The sequence below is a fragment of the Leptonychotes weddellii genome, chromosome 5, assembly GCF_054177405.1.
Source record: "Leptonychotes weddellii isolate Sample4059 chromosome 5, ASM5417740v2, whole genome shotgun sequence".
NCBI lineage: Eukaryota > Metazoa > Chordata > Mammalia > Carnivora > Phocidae > Leptonychotes > Leptonychotes weddellii.
Genome location: NC_138373.1, coordinates 115,456,300 through 115,472,501, shown reverse-complemented (window position 1 = coordinate 115,472,501; position 16,202 = coordinate 115,456,300). Strand labels below are relative to the sequence as shown.

The 16,202-nt window shown below is 46.6% G+C and overlaps 1 protein-coding gene across 2 annotated transcripts; it reads right to left on the bottom strand.

Moving 5' to 3' along the window:
- Positions 1–2,181: 2,181 nt before the first annotated feature.
- Positions 2,182–15,960, bottom strand: DYRK2 (dual specificity tyrosine phosphorylation regulated kinase 2). 2 transcript variants are annotated; one of them, XM_081822026.1, is made up of 3 exons: positions 15,509–15,960; positions 14,746–14,894; positions 2,182–7,718 (listed from the first exon to the last, which is right to left on the bottom strand). In XM_081822026.1, the coding sequence occupies exons 1-3, from the start codon at positions 15,555–15,557 to the stop codon at positions 6,111–6,113; spliced, it is 1,806 nt and encodes a 601-aa protein (XP_081678152.1). In that variant the 5' UTR covers positions 15,558–15,960; the 3' UTR covers positions 2,182–6,110. The 2 variants fall into 2 exon arrangements, with proteins under 2 accessions (XP_081678152.1, XP_081678153.1); XM_081822027.1 differs by lacking the exon at positions 14,746–14,894 and having other exon boundaries at positions 15,509–15,959.
- Between the last annotated feature and the right edge of the window lie 242 nt (positions 15,961–16,202).

Genomic DNA, 16,202 nt, shown 5'->3' with positions numbered 1-16,202 from the left:
TCAACCTCCCCAAATTTATGGCAGTATTAGGACTCCCTCTTTCACAGATTAACCGAGAGGTGCGTGTACAATGCACGTTAGTTATCAGGTGCACCTGCGGAGACTAAGATGCTCTCATCCTCCGTTTTTTGTAGCTTCTCCTCTTTTAAAAAATATTCCTGGGAACTGATACACAATTTATTCAAGTAATAGAAATGCTCACTGCTAGCTCAAATCCCCCCCTTTCTAAATTTTTGTATGTGATATACAGCTGGGGATTTTCCTTTACTGTCCAAGACCAAAATTCTTCATCAGATTGCAACCTGAGGCCCAAACTGTTTTTGCAAAGTCACGTTGAAACAAGTCACTTCAGTTTCCTCAAATATCAAGTGAGGATAATTATAGCTTACAGGAATGTATAAGACTGAACTGATGTTCATACAACCCCATGAGACCTGTGAAGTCTTCTTCGGAAGGAGCAATGCTCTGGGAACATATCAGTTATACCCTGCTGCTCCTTATTATAGATGACTGGTTAATACTCCTAAAATGTCAGCTTTCTTTGGAGAAGTAAATATAAATTCATTAGTTTGCTCACTAAAGCTCCTTGAGAAGCAAAGGAATGGCAATTATGCCATCCCCAATATATAGGAAATGTAGCACAGATAGTAAGGATGTGACCACAGCAAAACAGTATGTCAAAGTCAAACCAAATAAAACCAAAGCCTTTGCAGTAAGATGCAATTTTCTTATGTACGTGCAACACACTGGCAGTCATTTTTCATTTTGGACAGTGGTAAGCATCACTAATGACAAGTGTTTATTTGCCTAATGACTAAAAACAAAACAAAACAAAACAAAAAACCACAGCGTAATTCAAACTGCTTCAACACAGCAGTGAAACAAAGTCACAAATACCCTTTCTTCCAATCCGTCTTCATGCTCTTTCCAAAACAGAAAATTAACTATTTTCCCTTTCCAACAATGCCAGCTAAGAACATTCTGGAGTGCTAGTTTGAAGGCAATTCTGAAGTTCCAGAAATAGTTATTTGTATAGGTGTTGATTCCCAAAGCAAAAAGATTACAGAAATTCAAACAGAATATAGTATTAATCAATTTAAGAAAGAGCTTTGAAGAGCTCTGATAAAAGAGAACGAGTGGAAGCTATAATCTGCTCTGAGTACATCAGATCTGGACATTCTATCTTAAATTTAACTTGCTGCGGTGATATCTTTCAATTTTATACGTGATACACGTCTCTCACATTTTTTTTTTCTAAATATATTGGTTTCTTGGTTAGCTTGTCAGTTGGTATTTTTTCACTGGGTAAGAACTCTGATTAGCAAAAGAAGCAGTCATGGGAGATTGTGGCGTAGGATATGGTAAGACCAAGTCTGGGCTGGGGAACACCTACAGTATTCCCTTGTTTTAAGCAAATCCCACTTCTGCTGCAGGAAGCCACACTAAGTAGTTTTTCTGCTGTTGGTGGCAGGAGGGGTGTAAATAAAAATGTGAGGTAGTTCTTTCCACAAGAGGGAAATATTTGTCTACATAACCTCCCTGCAATGTCTGACAAATTACTAGAGCATCTGCTTGCTGTCATCTGTAAGCAAACTCTTCACTTGGTATTAACTGAACTTGATAAATCATGAGCTAAGTGCAGTTTACAGGCCCTATTTTCTGGTCCAGCCATGGCAGAAAGAGACACGAAAACCCCAAAAAACATGAACCATAGAGACCACCAAGTACAAGAACTGCAAAGGCATAGGCATTAAGAAGCATATGGGGGAGGTGGTGAGAGCACATATGGATCATTTGCCAGAACCTGGGCACAGAAAAGAATGGACTGGTGGGGAATAATTTAGACTCTGCTCCCACAGCTTCTCACCTTGAAGGTTAAAAAAAAGAAAGATTTGACATTCCAGCAGGATATAGAACATGGCCGCAGAGTCCGTATAAAGGACAAGTAACATAGAAATATTACAGGGTAAGGAATAGGGTATCCTGAGAAAAGCAGGAAGTGCCTACTAAAACGTTAGTCTTTCTTACTTGGAACTTGCACATTTATACTGAGCTAATAAAAAAAAATAAATAAATTGTAGCTGACAATGTTTGCCTTCTAAACTCTCTCCAGGCTACCAGACCAGGAATATCACCAGAAAGAGATCAGGAGTTAAATTAGAGTTAGAAAAGGGGAGAAAATTAAGGTAGGACATTAAATTTTTATTCTGAAATTATCTCTGGCCACGACAATAAAATGTAACAAATATTCACTGAACAGTCTTACTCCTGTCTTCAGCTGTACAATACATACAGTATCATAGAACTGGCCACTAGGATTAAAATCCACCAGAACATATTTCATGTTAAGTGGCGACAGCAGCATCTCACAGAAATGTTTACATACATATATACACAGTCCACATTCAACCATTTTCACATATTTTCAGTACACACAGTTGCAGCATATTACAGTCACGTGTCTAAGTTGTTGCTCGATAAAAACCCAAGCCACTGCCTAGACATAACTGTAGCAGTTGAGCTGAGTATAATTACAATTAATTTTATATATGTCCATAGCAGAGAGATGTACAAGCCCCTAAGAAATAGAGTTGACAAATACTTTTTTTTTTTTTAAATGCTACCACAGCATTATGTTGGGCGATATTAAAACCTTTACCAACCAAATCAGTTTTTTTTTTTAAAAAGTCTTCTGCTTATCAGAAATATTCTTGATGAAAAAAATTACAAAACTTTAAGATTCCAATATGGCCCAATGCTACTGATGCCTGAAGTGTTGCCTAACCTCCTGATGGAGTCCTTGAACACGACTCCCAACCACGCATTAAGTTTAAAAGTGGCTTAAGTGCCTTGCACCCAAATTGTAAAAATCCCTGGCCATCCGTACTAGAGCCAGGCACATAGAAAAGGAATGCACTTTGGTTCATACCAAATGCCCTGGGATTAATCACACTATAAAATTAAATGGTTTGAGGTAAATTTTTACAAATACAGTTGATTTTTGTCTAGTGTTAGCATAACAAAAAAATATCATTTAAAAAATCAGTCTGATGTTAAAAGATACAACAAAGACCATCTTTAACCCCTTAAACATAGGCATTTCCCGTGTAACTAACCGGTGGTTACCTTTCTCACTGCCTGATGAGGAGTCACGCCTTATGGTTTCTATTAAGGCCTGTAAGTAACTAGATATTTAAGACAGATATATCTCTGCAGAGGTGGGTTCCATCCTCACCACCTGGTATTCAAAAGAGTTAAAGAGGCCAAAAAATGCATGCCCTACAACATGGCATTCGGAACAAAAGGCACATTGTTAACACTAAGGGCACAACTTCTCCTCTACGGTTGATCTGCACTGTCCAGCATCACCGTGCTGTTCCACTGTCGTACAACGCCCTGACGTGGTCATGCGCACTGTGGAGGTACGAGGAACGGAGATGAGACTGCAACCAAAGACAAGACACCATGCTAGTCTGAAATCTGAAAACAGCTCAGACATCCCTAGACAATGGTAACCTGTGAGACCAAGGACTGTTTCCAAGCCAACTCCTAGTAGCCTATTAGAGCCCTTCATTTAAGATCACAGAGATGCAACATTTTTTTTTTTTCTTTTTTGGACATCATAATTAAGCTAGAATTTTTTTCAAAGCAGCCCTGTCACTAAACACTGAACATGGTGGCTCTTGTGAATGAAGTAAATTTCACTGTATTTGGGGTGTGGGGGTGCATAGGGCTGCACTTATAGTTTGGCTTAAAAGTTTCCGGTTACATTTGTGAATATAGTCACAAATGCACTATTGGCATCTTAAGAACCAGTTTTATGTGGTGGGGTAAAGACAAGCAGTATTAGTCCATCTACACATTTTCACATGTATTTTAAAGGGATGTTTCTTCTATTAATGGCAGGCTCAGGTTCATGTAAACCTAAATGTGAAGATGAGGATGGGTATGGAAGAGGAGTCTTGCAAGGGAAAAACAGCCTTTATGTTTTTATTTTACTGACCTCAAGAAGCGAACCATCATTCAGAGGCTTATGGTTTTACAAAGCCCACCATACCAAGTCTTACACTTGTTATGCCTTTAAGCCAGAATTTCAATAATAAATACACAATCTTTAAATTCTATAAGCCACTGATTGGGGGTATTGTCACATATGAGCATCCTTTAAAAAGCAACTTACGACCATATTATTGCACTTCCACAGATGACACAGAAATGTATACGATATGCTAAAGAATTTGACTAGGGGAAAGAAGCTCTCATTTCTAAATACAGAAGTACAAATTAAATTATCAATGACACCCTTAAACAGTAAAGCAAATAACAACATCACTATCTTATTAATAAGCTAAACGTATTACTGCGTTTTTTGGCAAATATCTGTAATATTTCCTGAGCGTTTTTCTCCACCAACAACTGACAAAGCCTCAAGTTAAGTGTTTTGTTCCAAAAACTAATTTTTTTCTTTTTTTTCCTTTCTAAGTAAGAGAAACTGTAGGACAAATATTTAAAGAACTTAACCGGAAACTTTCTTGGCCTCGCCGGGGACCATGCTTTAAGTACTTGTAAATCAATTTACAGGCAATACAATAGTATCTGTGCATATAAAAGAGTATTTATCCTAATTTATACTACCCAAAACCTATTACCCAAACAGGCAAAAATCTTTCTATATTAAATTGCACATACTAAAAAATTTCTTCCACGTGCCTTGAAATTGATAAATACCACTGCTCATACATTAGTGATAAAATACTGAATTTTTCACTTTGAAAATAATTATTATTCGGAGACGAAAATATTCTTTTACCTAACTCTCACTTTCCCAGGTAAAGTGTCATTCCCACAAAAACAATCAGTGCAATCCAAAAGGAAGACAGAGGAATGCAATTTGTGATTTTTCTAATGATGCAAATAAGTCAAACCATTTAACTGGAGACTGAGCTTCTCCTCCTTTAAATTTGTTGTTAAAATTGGACTCATTGAACAGTCACAATGCCTTCTGTTCAGCAAGAGGATTTTCAACCTTCTTTCTTTTTAAAGAAAGAGTTGATGCTTTCCCAGGCTAAGAGAACCTTACAGTGGCACCTGAAAAGTGTGAACTCACTCTAATTTGCTAAACCTTCTCTGGAACTATGGAAATCCCCACCTTAAGTAGCTAGGCCGCTGTTCTTTTTTTAAACTGGGATATGAAACAATGGTCATAATCACAGCTGAAATGTCTCTCTTCTGTATTAACAGTCTGGGATATATATTTGAAGGAAGGGAAAAAAAAAACAAACCTGAATGCAAGCAACAGATGTGTAGTAAAAGAGGAACAGAGAGGAGGAAAGCAAAGAGGAGGAACAGTTCATGGAATACATTTCTATATTTAGGTGCAAAACCAAGTCCATGATCTGAGGCTTCTTTACAAAACAGCTTGCTGATCATATTAGAGAATTTGAAGGAACACACACGTTTCCATTTATCCACCCAGGTGTGCTTGGGCAGCTTTTAGAAAGTCAGAATGCCAAGCGGGCATTTAAAACCTTGGGAAGGTCATGTCTGTTTGACCACTGGTTTAGGGGAAAAAAAATCTCTTAAGGTGCAATTCTTCTTAGAGTATCATTGTCGTCCTGACCCTTCTCCCACCCTCACTACCACCCACGTGACTTATGGGAAATGGAGGCAGGACCTGCTACACCTGTGCGTGAAACCTGGAGCACGGAGGGAGGAGGGGGCCCTGCGGGGGCAGTCACCTCGGGGAGAATATACTATGAACCACAGAAACAGTGAATGTCTTTGACACCAATCTGTAAATGCGCAGCAGTCACGAAGTAATCAATGGCCTGCCACTGATGTTTATTACTCTGCCACACTAGATAACAGTAAGGCTCCTCATACTTTTAGAACACAAAGACAGTTTCGGGAAGTATAAAAACTTAAAGCGTTGTCCCCATGTATTTTATAAAAACAAAATGAACAACTTTCTTACATTAAAATAAGTGCTGCAAAGATACAAATGAGTTGAGTTATTGAGCAAATAAAAACAGGTCTGAGCGACTCCTTTTCAACGCGGTAAGGCTCAGCAATGTCGTATCTTTCGGATTACCAGCATCAGGGGACTCAGCTCAGCTAACGAGTTTTGGCAACACTGTCCTCTGCTGAATATTCCCATTGGCATCCGTCATCTGTGCCAAATTGGTCCTCAGTTTGGAAGCTGAGCTGGAAGGTGGAGGTAACTTGGAGATGGATGTGATAGCACCAGCGCTCTCGGTTATCCTCTTCACGGACGTCTTCTCCCCCGCTGGAGGCTTTGGCAGCCGCCTCCTCAGCCAGGGATGCCGTAAGGCCTGGCCAGGGGTCATGCGAACCGCAGGATCCCATTCTAAACACTGTTTTAAGAAGTCCAGGAAAAGGGGATCGTCACACCCCTTCAGTGCATTCCCCCACTCCCTGCTCTCGGGTGGGCCCCTCAGTTTCCCCCGCCGGGAACGGCCTCCGTTGAGAACCACAGAGCCGTCTGACAGAGTCGTGACAGTGCAGTAACGGGGATAACCCTTGGAGCTCACAAAATTTTTGGCTCGTTTGGATGCATCCAGCAGTTTCTGGGAGGGCATGCCCAAGAGTTCAATCATACAAGCCAGCTGGTCCCCTTCATCTTCCCCAGGCAAGAGGGGGTAACCAGTCAGGAGCTCTGCTAAAATGCAACCCAGGCTCCACATGTCGATGGGCATGCCGTATCTGGCGCCAAGGATCACTTCCGGAGCCCGGTAAAAACGGGACTGGATGTATGTGTAGACACGCTGATGCTCGTAACAACTGGAGCCGAAATCGATCACTTTAATACCGCTTCTACCCTGCTGCTTTAATAGAATGTTCTCGGGCTTAAGGTCACAGTGAATGATTCTGTTCTTGTGCAAAGCATCCAAGCACTGCAGAATCGAGTGGGCAAACTTGCGAACCAAAGGCAGGCTGAAGCCCTGGAACTTATTCTTCTTGATGAGCTCGTACAGGTTCATGCTCAGCAGCTCGAACGTCATGCAGATGTGATTCCGAAAGGTGAAGTTCTCCAGCATGTGGATGACGTTCATGGTGTTGTCCTTGTCCTGCTTCCGCAGGTGCTCCAGGATTCGGATCTCCTCCGCCGCCTGCCGGTGGAACCGCTTCTCATTCCGCACCATCTTCAGGGCCACGTGCTGGTGGACTTTGTGGTCGTAGGCCTTGACCACCTGCCCGAAGCTTCCCTTCCCGATGACCTTGAGGACCTCGTACCTGTAAGCCACGTGATCGTGGGGCACCTGCACGTAGGATCCCTGGTCGTCGTCATAGCCCCCGTTGTTGGGCCCACCCGTCATGCCCTGGCGCTTCTTTGCATTTGGACCCAAGAAATAGATTTCGGGGTAGCTGAAAATCTCATGGTGCTCGAAGGTGGTTAGTTTTTGCACGTATTGCTTCATTGCTTGTTCAGGGGTCAGGGGGGTGGCTTTCGCCTTCCCCAGGCCTTCCATAGATTTCAGAGACGTGGAGCTGCCCTGCCGTCTGTGGATGCTCTCCAGCTGCCGCTCGGGCACCACCGGCAAGCCCGCCTTCCCCACCGTGGTGAGCCCATTGGGTTGTGTCGTGAGCACTGTCCGCTTGTTACTGTTATCCTCGAACAGCTGCTGAACCTGGATCTGTCCGTGGCCGTGGCTGCCGACGTGTAAGTGATCATTCATTGTGTGCTTACTGCCGCCAATCTGGAAGGCAGAAAGCAACCGTGAGTAGGATGCAAGAGGTCAGTCTGTTCACACGGGGTATTTTCCAAGTCAGCCCCCAGCCCACCTTTACAAAATCCGATCTGTCTGAATGTACCAGCAGTCAGTTGCACTACATGGAAAGAGCTGTACGCCCGGGAGGGGCCTCATGAGAACCCGGACGGGGAGAGTGGATAGGCTGCTGACAGCCTCTGAGAAAACAAAGGGAAAAGACGAGCGGACTTGGCAAGGCTACGAAACTTGGGATCCTGAAAAACAAGGACCCCAGGAGTGCTACACCTGACAGACCAGCAGCTTGCTGCACATATCCAGGCTCTTGGGAGCAGGTTCCCTGTGGAGGCCGAGAGCGTCTGTTTTGTTCACTGGCCTCTCCCTAACATTCAGCACAGGGTCTGGCACCCCCCAGGCGTTCCCCTCAGCCCAAACCTAATATAAAACGAAACAGGACACAGAGAAAGCGCAAGCATGGAGTCTCTGTGCTGGCTCTACCCCCTCCAGATCGTAACCCCTTTCACACTTCACTCAGTAGCTTCCTCGTTACCAGGAGGGCAGGGACCACGTCTGTCCTGTCCACTACTCTCTCAAAGTTTAGCTAGCTCTGTTGCGAAAACACTAGCATCTTCATTCTCGGTCTTCTCTACCACTTGGAAAACTGACTACACCTAGGAAAACGTATGAACCACTGGCAAAAAAAAAATGTGCACTTTTAGGCTTGAGAGATTCCCATGTAGATATGCACTGTAGCATCCTGTAAACCCCTAATCTATTTTTAAAAACGTCTGGGCTTCATTGACTCTGATGACCATTTAAGGCCATTCAGCGCAACAAACCAACCCACACAGTCTGGGGCCTTCCTTTGGTCAATGGCTCAGCTCTCTTCACAGTGTATTTCCGTGGGCTGCTGGGATACTCAGCTTTCCAACAAGGAATACAGAGTAGCGACTTCTATTTCAGGCACACAGGCCATCCCTGAACACTGCCGTCTAAACAAAGCTGACCGTGCAAGCCAAGGGGCCCCCAGCCTTCTACTGAGAAACTGCTTGGGATTTCTTTCAAGTATTATTATTGCAAAGACGTGAGGGAGGGCAGAGCACTAGCAGCTAGGATCTCCTCTCAGTTTAGGAGTTCTCGCCGGCCTCAGACAACCACCCACAAGTCTTAATGCATCCTGCTTGGTGATTTTTATATAAAATCTTAACCATCAGTTCCTCATTCACAACCCAGCTCATTCACTCAACCAGTACGATGGGCTAAGGTCTCTGCCCTGCAGGAGCTTATTACAACCAATTAGTGCAACGCTCTGCTGTAGTTTTTCTGTGAGATCTTTCTGCATCCTATCTTTCCGGCTTTATATACTACCCAAAGAGTAGAAGCAGTCTGTATATGTCACATGGCAAGTCAGGAAGTGGTTTGGAACCACCTGGATACCAAAATGAAATTTCAAGTCCTTCTTAGTAGCAGACCAAGACCTTCATATTTTCTTTAACTGACATGTCACCTGCACAGCGATTATGTGAGGAGTGAGTTTTCTCCCTGCTTGCTTCTAAAACAAAGTAGAATATGGTACAGTCACTGGGCCTGTCCGAAGTGTGATTTCATTGACTGAGGGATTTTACTTCTCAGACCAATTCTGTGAAGACTTCTAGTCAAACCCTTTTATTAAAGCCAAAGATGATAGCTCATGCTAGGTGAACTTTTGTCAGGGTAGCTGGACAGGTTATTTTATCCCCATTCGATGCCAAAAGCAGAACGGTCCATAAAAATGAATCAGGAAGTCCATGAGTATATATAAAAGTAGTACTGGCTTGTCCAACTGCTTTTGTTCCCAGGCCCACACTCTGCACCCCTCCATCCCCACTGTGGTCTTTCAAGCGCCAGGAAATAAAAGGACCTGAAATTCAAAAGCTAGCTCTTCTAGAGAACCAGTCTCTTCAGGGCGGGAAGGAGGGATTCAGAAGAAAAACCTACATTACCAGTGCACGTGCCACAAAAAGCCTGAGGCTTCACTAGGGACAAAATTAACCTTGGGGCTTCAGCAACTCCTAAAAAGATAGCAAAGCAAAACTTTCTGAGCATTAGAAATTCACTTGTTTTTGCAACAGCAATTTCATGTTGGGTGCAATTAAAAATATAACCCACAAGTTTAGTGGCTAGCACCAGAGAGAGCTTGACAATTAACTGGTTCACCTCCTATCCCTCCAAACTCCTTCTCTGGGTCTTCTCAGCTGCCTCAACTATTAGTTCACCTACTCTTGGGTGGGTCTGGGGGTCCTCCAGGGTTCAAGTCTCAACTCTCCTGGCTTCTCAACTCCCATAATTCTCCCCGGTTGATCCTGACCACAGCCAGGGCTCCAGCAACACCTAAGGGCTGACGTCTGCCACCTCTAGCTGGGGCCTGCCCAATATACTCTCCTGAGCCCTGGCCCTTGTGTCCAACTACAGACCCATGGCCTTTCCCACAAGCAATTCAAACTGAACTCACGATTTTCCTACCCAAACCATTTCCTCCTCCCACACCCTCAATTTCCAATAAATAAAAAGGCTTCACCTCCACAGTCACTCAAGCTTTACATCTGGAAATCCTTCTCAGCATCTCCCTCACCTTCCGAGTCCCCATTAAGCCTTGTCGTCTCTCTCCATCCTACTCCCTCTCCATTGACTGGGCCTCACTGTCCACTCCTAACATGCCCCCTGGCTTCTCGGTCTAGAATTCCTCAAATCTCTTCTCTCCAAAGTACTTCTAGAGTTGTCACTGAAAACGGTCAATCTGACATTAACCTCACTTTTGCTCAAGGGCCTACAACTGTACTCCATTTCCACAGATAACACAAGAACTGATAGGCAAGGACACCAGGTTCTAAAATGTAGCACATAAATGACCTCAGTCCTTCCTTCCAATGTCATCTAGCACTGTTACAGTTCTGAGAGTAACAAAGCTGAGTTCCCCAAGACCTGTGGAGACACCATGCTCTTTCAAGCTCCTCTGCTTTTCGGTGAAGTCATGTTTCATAGTGGTTACGAGTCGAGGCATTTTCAATTAGACACACAGGAAATGAATCCCAGCTCTATCACTTACTAAATGTGTGACCTTGGGCGATTTACTTAATCTCTCTGAACCTCAGTATGCTTGGCTGTAAAAAGAAGGCAACAGGGCTTTTCATTAGGGCTATTAGGATTAAATTAGGTAAAATGTATAAAGTGCTTCGTAAAGAAGAGCTATTATCATCATCCTTTCCAAAAGCTGCTTGGAATCTCCTTCCTAACCCCCCAGCCTCCAAAGTCCAGTTCAACTCTCACCTCTTCTGTGAAACATCCCCTTTCCTTCCCTGTGCCTTTAGCCCATGGTTAGACCCGACAGACTGTTAAGGCCTATTTCATCTTACTGAAGTGTTTTTGACACCTGATGTACCCACCTGGCTGTGAGCAATTCAAGGGCGGGGTCACCTCTTAGATCTTTGTTAAGTCCCTATTAACATAAACCCAAACATACAGTAAGCACTCAGGTAGTATCTATTGAACGGAAGAACACATGTTAATAAACCCTTGCTAACTGATACCTCTCCGAGTTCTATTTGGGAACTACCTTTGTACCTTCATAAGAAAACATGAAGTTAATGTCCAGGGAATTGGGAATCGTCCCTGGGGATCCAAGTCACAAGATGTTAGGCGTGCAGTGCATCAGCAGAGACTTAAGGCAAATGACAGCTGGTTAAAAAGGACCCAGAGTAGATGCATCAACTAGACACCTAAAAGCCGTGGGTGGCATCTTAAAAACTCTCCAGATGTTACGGGCATTCAGTTGCGAGGCTGTAGTACGGAAGGCCTTTGATCTCAAACACTGCAGGACTCTGTAATCACGACAAAATTCAGAAGCACAATTAACTGATTATAAAAAAAGGGGGTGGAGGGAGCTCTAGAAGAGTCACACTTTTTCCAGAACACATATGCCAGGCCTACATAACGGTAAGGATATTAAAAACCTCTCACTCAGCCTCTTGAAGTCTCAGAACGTGGCTTATTCCTATTTGCCACAGCCTACCTAGCATGGCTGTCACATTTAAAAATATACACAAAATGAATGTAGTTGTTAGGTATGTACAATGTATGGGTTCAAACAGAAAGACCTACAAAAGCCTTCTCTGCCCATGAAATAGTTTAGTATGAAAAATTATGTAAGAACAATAGTCTATAACCAGTTTGGTAGTTTTAATCTCTTCCAATAATAAAGTGGAAAATAGCAGATATTTCACTGTGCTAACATTTTTGAGCATTTTGAAACTTCCCTGAAGTCATCTTAGCAATGCTGTATAGTGTTATGGGAACAGAACTGAGTGCAAAAAGTTTGGATTTTAGCTGCTCCTCAAACACAGACAGCCTGTGTGGCCCTAAGTCGAATTATCTTTTTCTTCTTCAAAATATTTCTATTTTTAAAATGAGAATACTCATTCTTCTTTAATCCCAATTATTTTATAAAGGTAAAATGGTAACTGGAGACTGCTTTAAACATCAGAACAGTTATAGCAGTGATATAATACTAATATTTGGGAATTAAAAAAATAAGTATATTATTATCTCCCATACAACATCAAAAGAAAAAAAAACAGGAATCGAGACAGTTACTGGGTACACTTTTAGGACAAACAGAAAAAAACAAAATGACTAAGTATACAATAATATATCCATGGAGATAGGGAACAAAAGGGCAATGGACTAAATAAATTCCAAAGTTCATAATCTTTATAATCACATATTTTACCCACCTACTATTTCATTTACAAGGGAAAATATGGGCAAGCTCCTGTGACAAGATCATTTTCCTCTCCTCAATAGCGCCCCCCCCCTTATTCTAAAACAGCTCTTCTTAAGTATAAGTGCTGTGGAATTAAAAAAAAAAAAACACAAAAACCTTATAAACACCTGAAAGACATATGAGAGTATGGATCTGCAAAGGTTCCTGCATTTATTACGAAATGAACAAACTTCCTAGGATTAGCAGTGTCAAACTAGATGTTGAAGCTAGCTCAGGAGGGCCTGGGCTTTTAGCTCCAGCCTTGATATGAATTGGCTGGGGAATCTTAACCAAACCAGTCAACCCGTCTGACTATTTCCTCATCTGTAAAATGAAAGAGTAGAACCAGACAAATGCTGTGGTCTTTTCAAACTCTCTTGTTCTAGGAAATCTGCAATGTTGTACAAATAAAACCAAAACTAAACCACAATCAAAACCTAACTTCACACTTCCCAAACCAAGTCTCTAATGACCAATAGCATACTGGAATTTTAACTATAATATACCACAACAAAATACAAGCATCCATTCCTGGGGGTCCTGAGAAGGACCCTCACATCTTTTCATTTCTGGTCCACTGCAGGCTGTTCCTCCAGTGGGCACCTTCGGTTTTTTCTAATCTCGTTAGGTACGTCTATTGGAAAAAGGCTCTGATCTAGTAAGGCCCAGTCTTGGGAATCCAGATGCAAACCAAGTACTTTCTTTCCCAGGTCACACCAAGTCATGTGATTGCATCCACACGTGGAAAAAAGTCGATGTGCTATTTTCCAAATTGTCAGAGGATTCCAAACCAAACAAATAAACCGAAACCCCCAAAGCCAACGGCAATTCCTCAACTAAAACGTCGCTATGACAGGAACATTCAACCATAACATAAAGAATCAACCAGCCTAACAGATTCTCTTCCACCATCAACAGTGCAACACAGATCAGTTAACTTCTGCGTGGTGAATTCCTAGCCCTTAGTCACATGTGGGGGGGTGGGGGGGAGGGAGGGAGAGGGGGGGGGAGAGAGAGAGAGAGAGAGAGAAGGGAGGGAGAGAGAGAGAATGACTACCTAACAACAAAACGGTTCTCCTGTAAACTTGTGCACATCCGTCCAGGTCCAAGGGGGGGATACCCCACTGGAGCTATCCTCTCACAAATTCTCCAATAAAGGAATTTCCCCACAACACCTGACCCTCAGAGCTGCTTCTCTGTAGACCAGAAATGGCCTTTTCTACAAGAATTCAACTTTCACTAGGCAAATGAAGCCATACTCCTCCCAAGCATCCCTCACGCAGGACCACCTTAGGCCGTTCTTCTGGAGGATCCAACTGGAAATAGGACCTGGGAAACCACCACCTCCTCCAAAAGTGCACACCTCCTCTAAGCAGTCACCTTCCAAGGGCGATCTCTGGGAGCTGAGAAAAGGCACATGCTGCAGTCAAATCCAGCTTGCCAATCTGCAGCCACCAGTCCCACGATGGGCTCTCCCCTCCCTCTCCACCCACTGAGGGACGGCAGCACCTGCGAGGTGCCCTGCCCTTCTCACTTCCAAAGCAAAGGCGCCTCTTTCCTTTTGAATAATAACCAAATGCAGAATCCTATAGGGGTGGCTTGTTGTTTTGACTGCTGCTGTGGCTCTTATTTTTGTTAATGTTAATTACAATTTCTGCTGTGCTCAAACCTGTAGCACTCATAAAACATGCTTCCACACGCGGGGGACAATTGGCGGTGCTCCCTGCTGGCTGGAGCCAGGCCTGAGAGGCTCTTTGGGGGATCGATTTTCCGGGCAGGACGGCCTGACTGTCCCCTAACACATATCTGTTCTATAAATACCCAGTACCCAACGTGGTGGTGGTGGTTGGGGGGGGGGGGTTGCTGAGGGATGTTTATCCGGTCAGGGAAAGGAGCTCTGGGAAGCAAGGACGGAAAAAAAGAGGGAAAAAAGAAGGAAAGCAGCAAGGAGGAAGTTCCGAGGAAGAGGAGCGCAGGGGTGGGCGGGCTCCGGAGGGGAAGTGAGGGGCCCACGCCACGAATCTTCCTTTGTGGCTGCAGCTTTGGGCTCGCCCAAGTTGCATAGGGTGGCGTCCAAGAGGGGCCACTAGCCAGGGGCGTGGAGACACTCGCACTTCGACCTCTCCGCTCCCGGCGTCAGAACCCTACCGTCCGGGTTATTTATGCCCCGAGCCCCTCCCGCACCCCTTCCCCCCGGCCTCCCGCGGGGCTGGGTCTCACCGTGTGGGCTGCGGCGGCAGCGTTGCTGGCCCGGAGAGGCGGCAGGCCAATCGGGGAGGGCGGGCCGGTCCCCACTCCGCTCCGGGGAGCCCCTGCACCGAGCCCCGGGGAAGCCTGAAGCTGACGAACGGCGCTGTCCCCTCCTCGGCCTGGGAGCCACGCGCGGGAGGAGACAAAAGAGGGTCAGGGGAGAGAAAGTCACCCAGACCCCGTCGCCCCGCCCCACCCCTCTGGGTAGCGAACCCCGCTCTCCCCGGGAGAGAGGCCGGACGGTAAAAACAGGCGTCCGGGGGAGTAAAAGGGCGCCCGGACCCCGGATCCCAGGCGCGCAGCCCCGGGCGGGGCTCCGGCAGCTGCAAAGTTAAGTCCGGCGCCGGCGCGCGAGTTCGCGACCCCGCGGCTGAGCCGGGCTGGGCGGCCCACGTCGCAAGCGGCCACAGGCCGAGAAGAGGATTGGACTGCCGACAAGGGCGCGATGGCCTCGCCAAACCCGGGCGGGGGTGTGGGGGTGGGGAAGAGGCCGGGACGGCCCCCGCCGGCCGGGTCGGAGGGCTCCGCTCGGTGGAGCCCTGGGGCCGGCGTGCAACAATGAGCGGAGCCGAGGCGAGGGCGCGCCGTCCGCTCGGGGGCCCCAGCCGCGGCGCAGACTTTGTTCGAGGTCCCGCAGGCAGCGGGCGCCCGCGCCACGAGGGCTGGACCCGGGCGGCGCGGGGGCCGGCGGGGGCGGGCGCCCGGGGCGGCGTGGCGGCCCGGCCCTCCTTACCGGTCGGGTAGGCGGCGGGAGCGGCGGCCGAAGGTTTCCTGGTTAACATGGCCGCTGGAGAAGAAAATGCATTTCAGGGCTGCTGTCTCCGCCGCCGCCGCCGCCGCCCGTCCTGCTGCTACTTCTCCCGACCGCCGCCGCCTCCCGGTCGCCCCTCTCGCGGGTCTCCGGCGCCTCCTCGCCGCCTCGCGTCAGCTACAGCCAGACACACAGAGTCCGCTGCATCCCCGCGGCCCGGGCCCGCCGCCGCGAGTCCCCCGCTCTCCTCCTCGCCGCCGCCGCCGCCGTCCTCCTCTTCCTCGGGCGGCTGCAGCACCCCCCGGCCCGTGCACATGCCTCGCCCTCCCCTGCGCGCCGCTGGCCTCCCCGAGTCCCTCACATAGGGCGCGGGGGAGCGGGCTGCGCCGCCAGGACCGACTCGCTCGGGAGCCTCCTCCCGGGCTCGCGCGTGCGCGCCCCCGCGCACACTCGCACTGGCGCCCGCGCGCGGCGCGGCCCGGGAAGGCAGCTCCGCCCCCGCTCCCCTCCGCCGCGGGTGCAGGCCCCGCCCTCGGACTCCCCACCCCCCACCCCCCCAGCCTAGCCACACGCGCTCACGTACACCCCACCCCCACCCCGGCCACCCTCCGGAGTCCCTACCCCACCCAGTCATCTGCATAGCCACCCCTCCACTCCCCGGAAAAGTCTGCAGTGT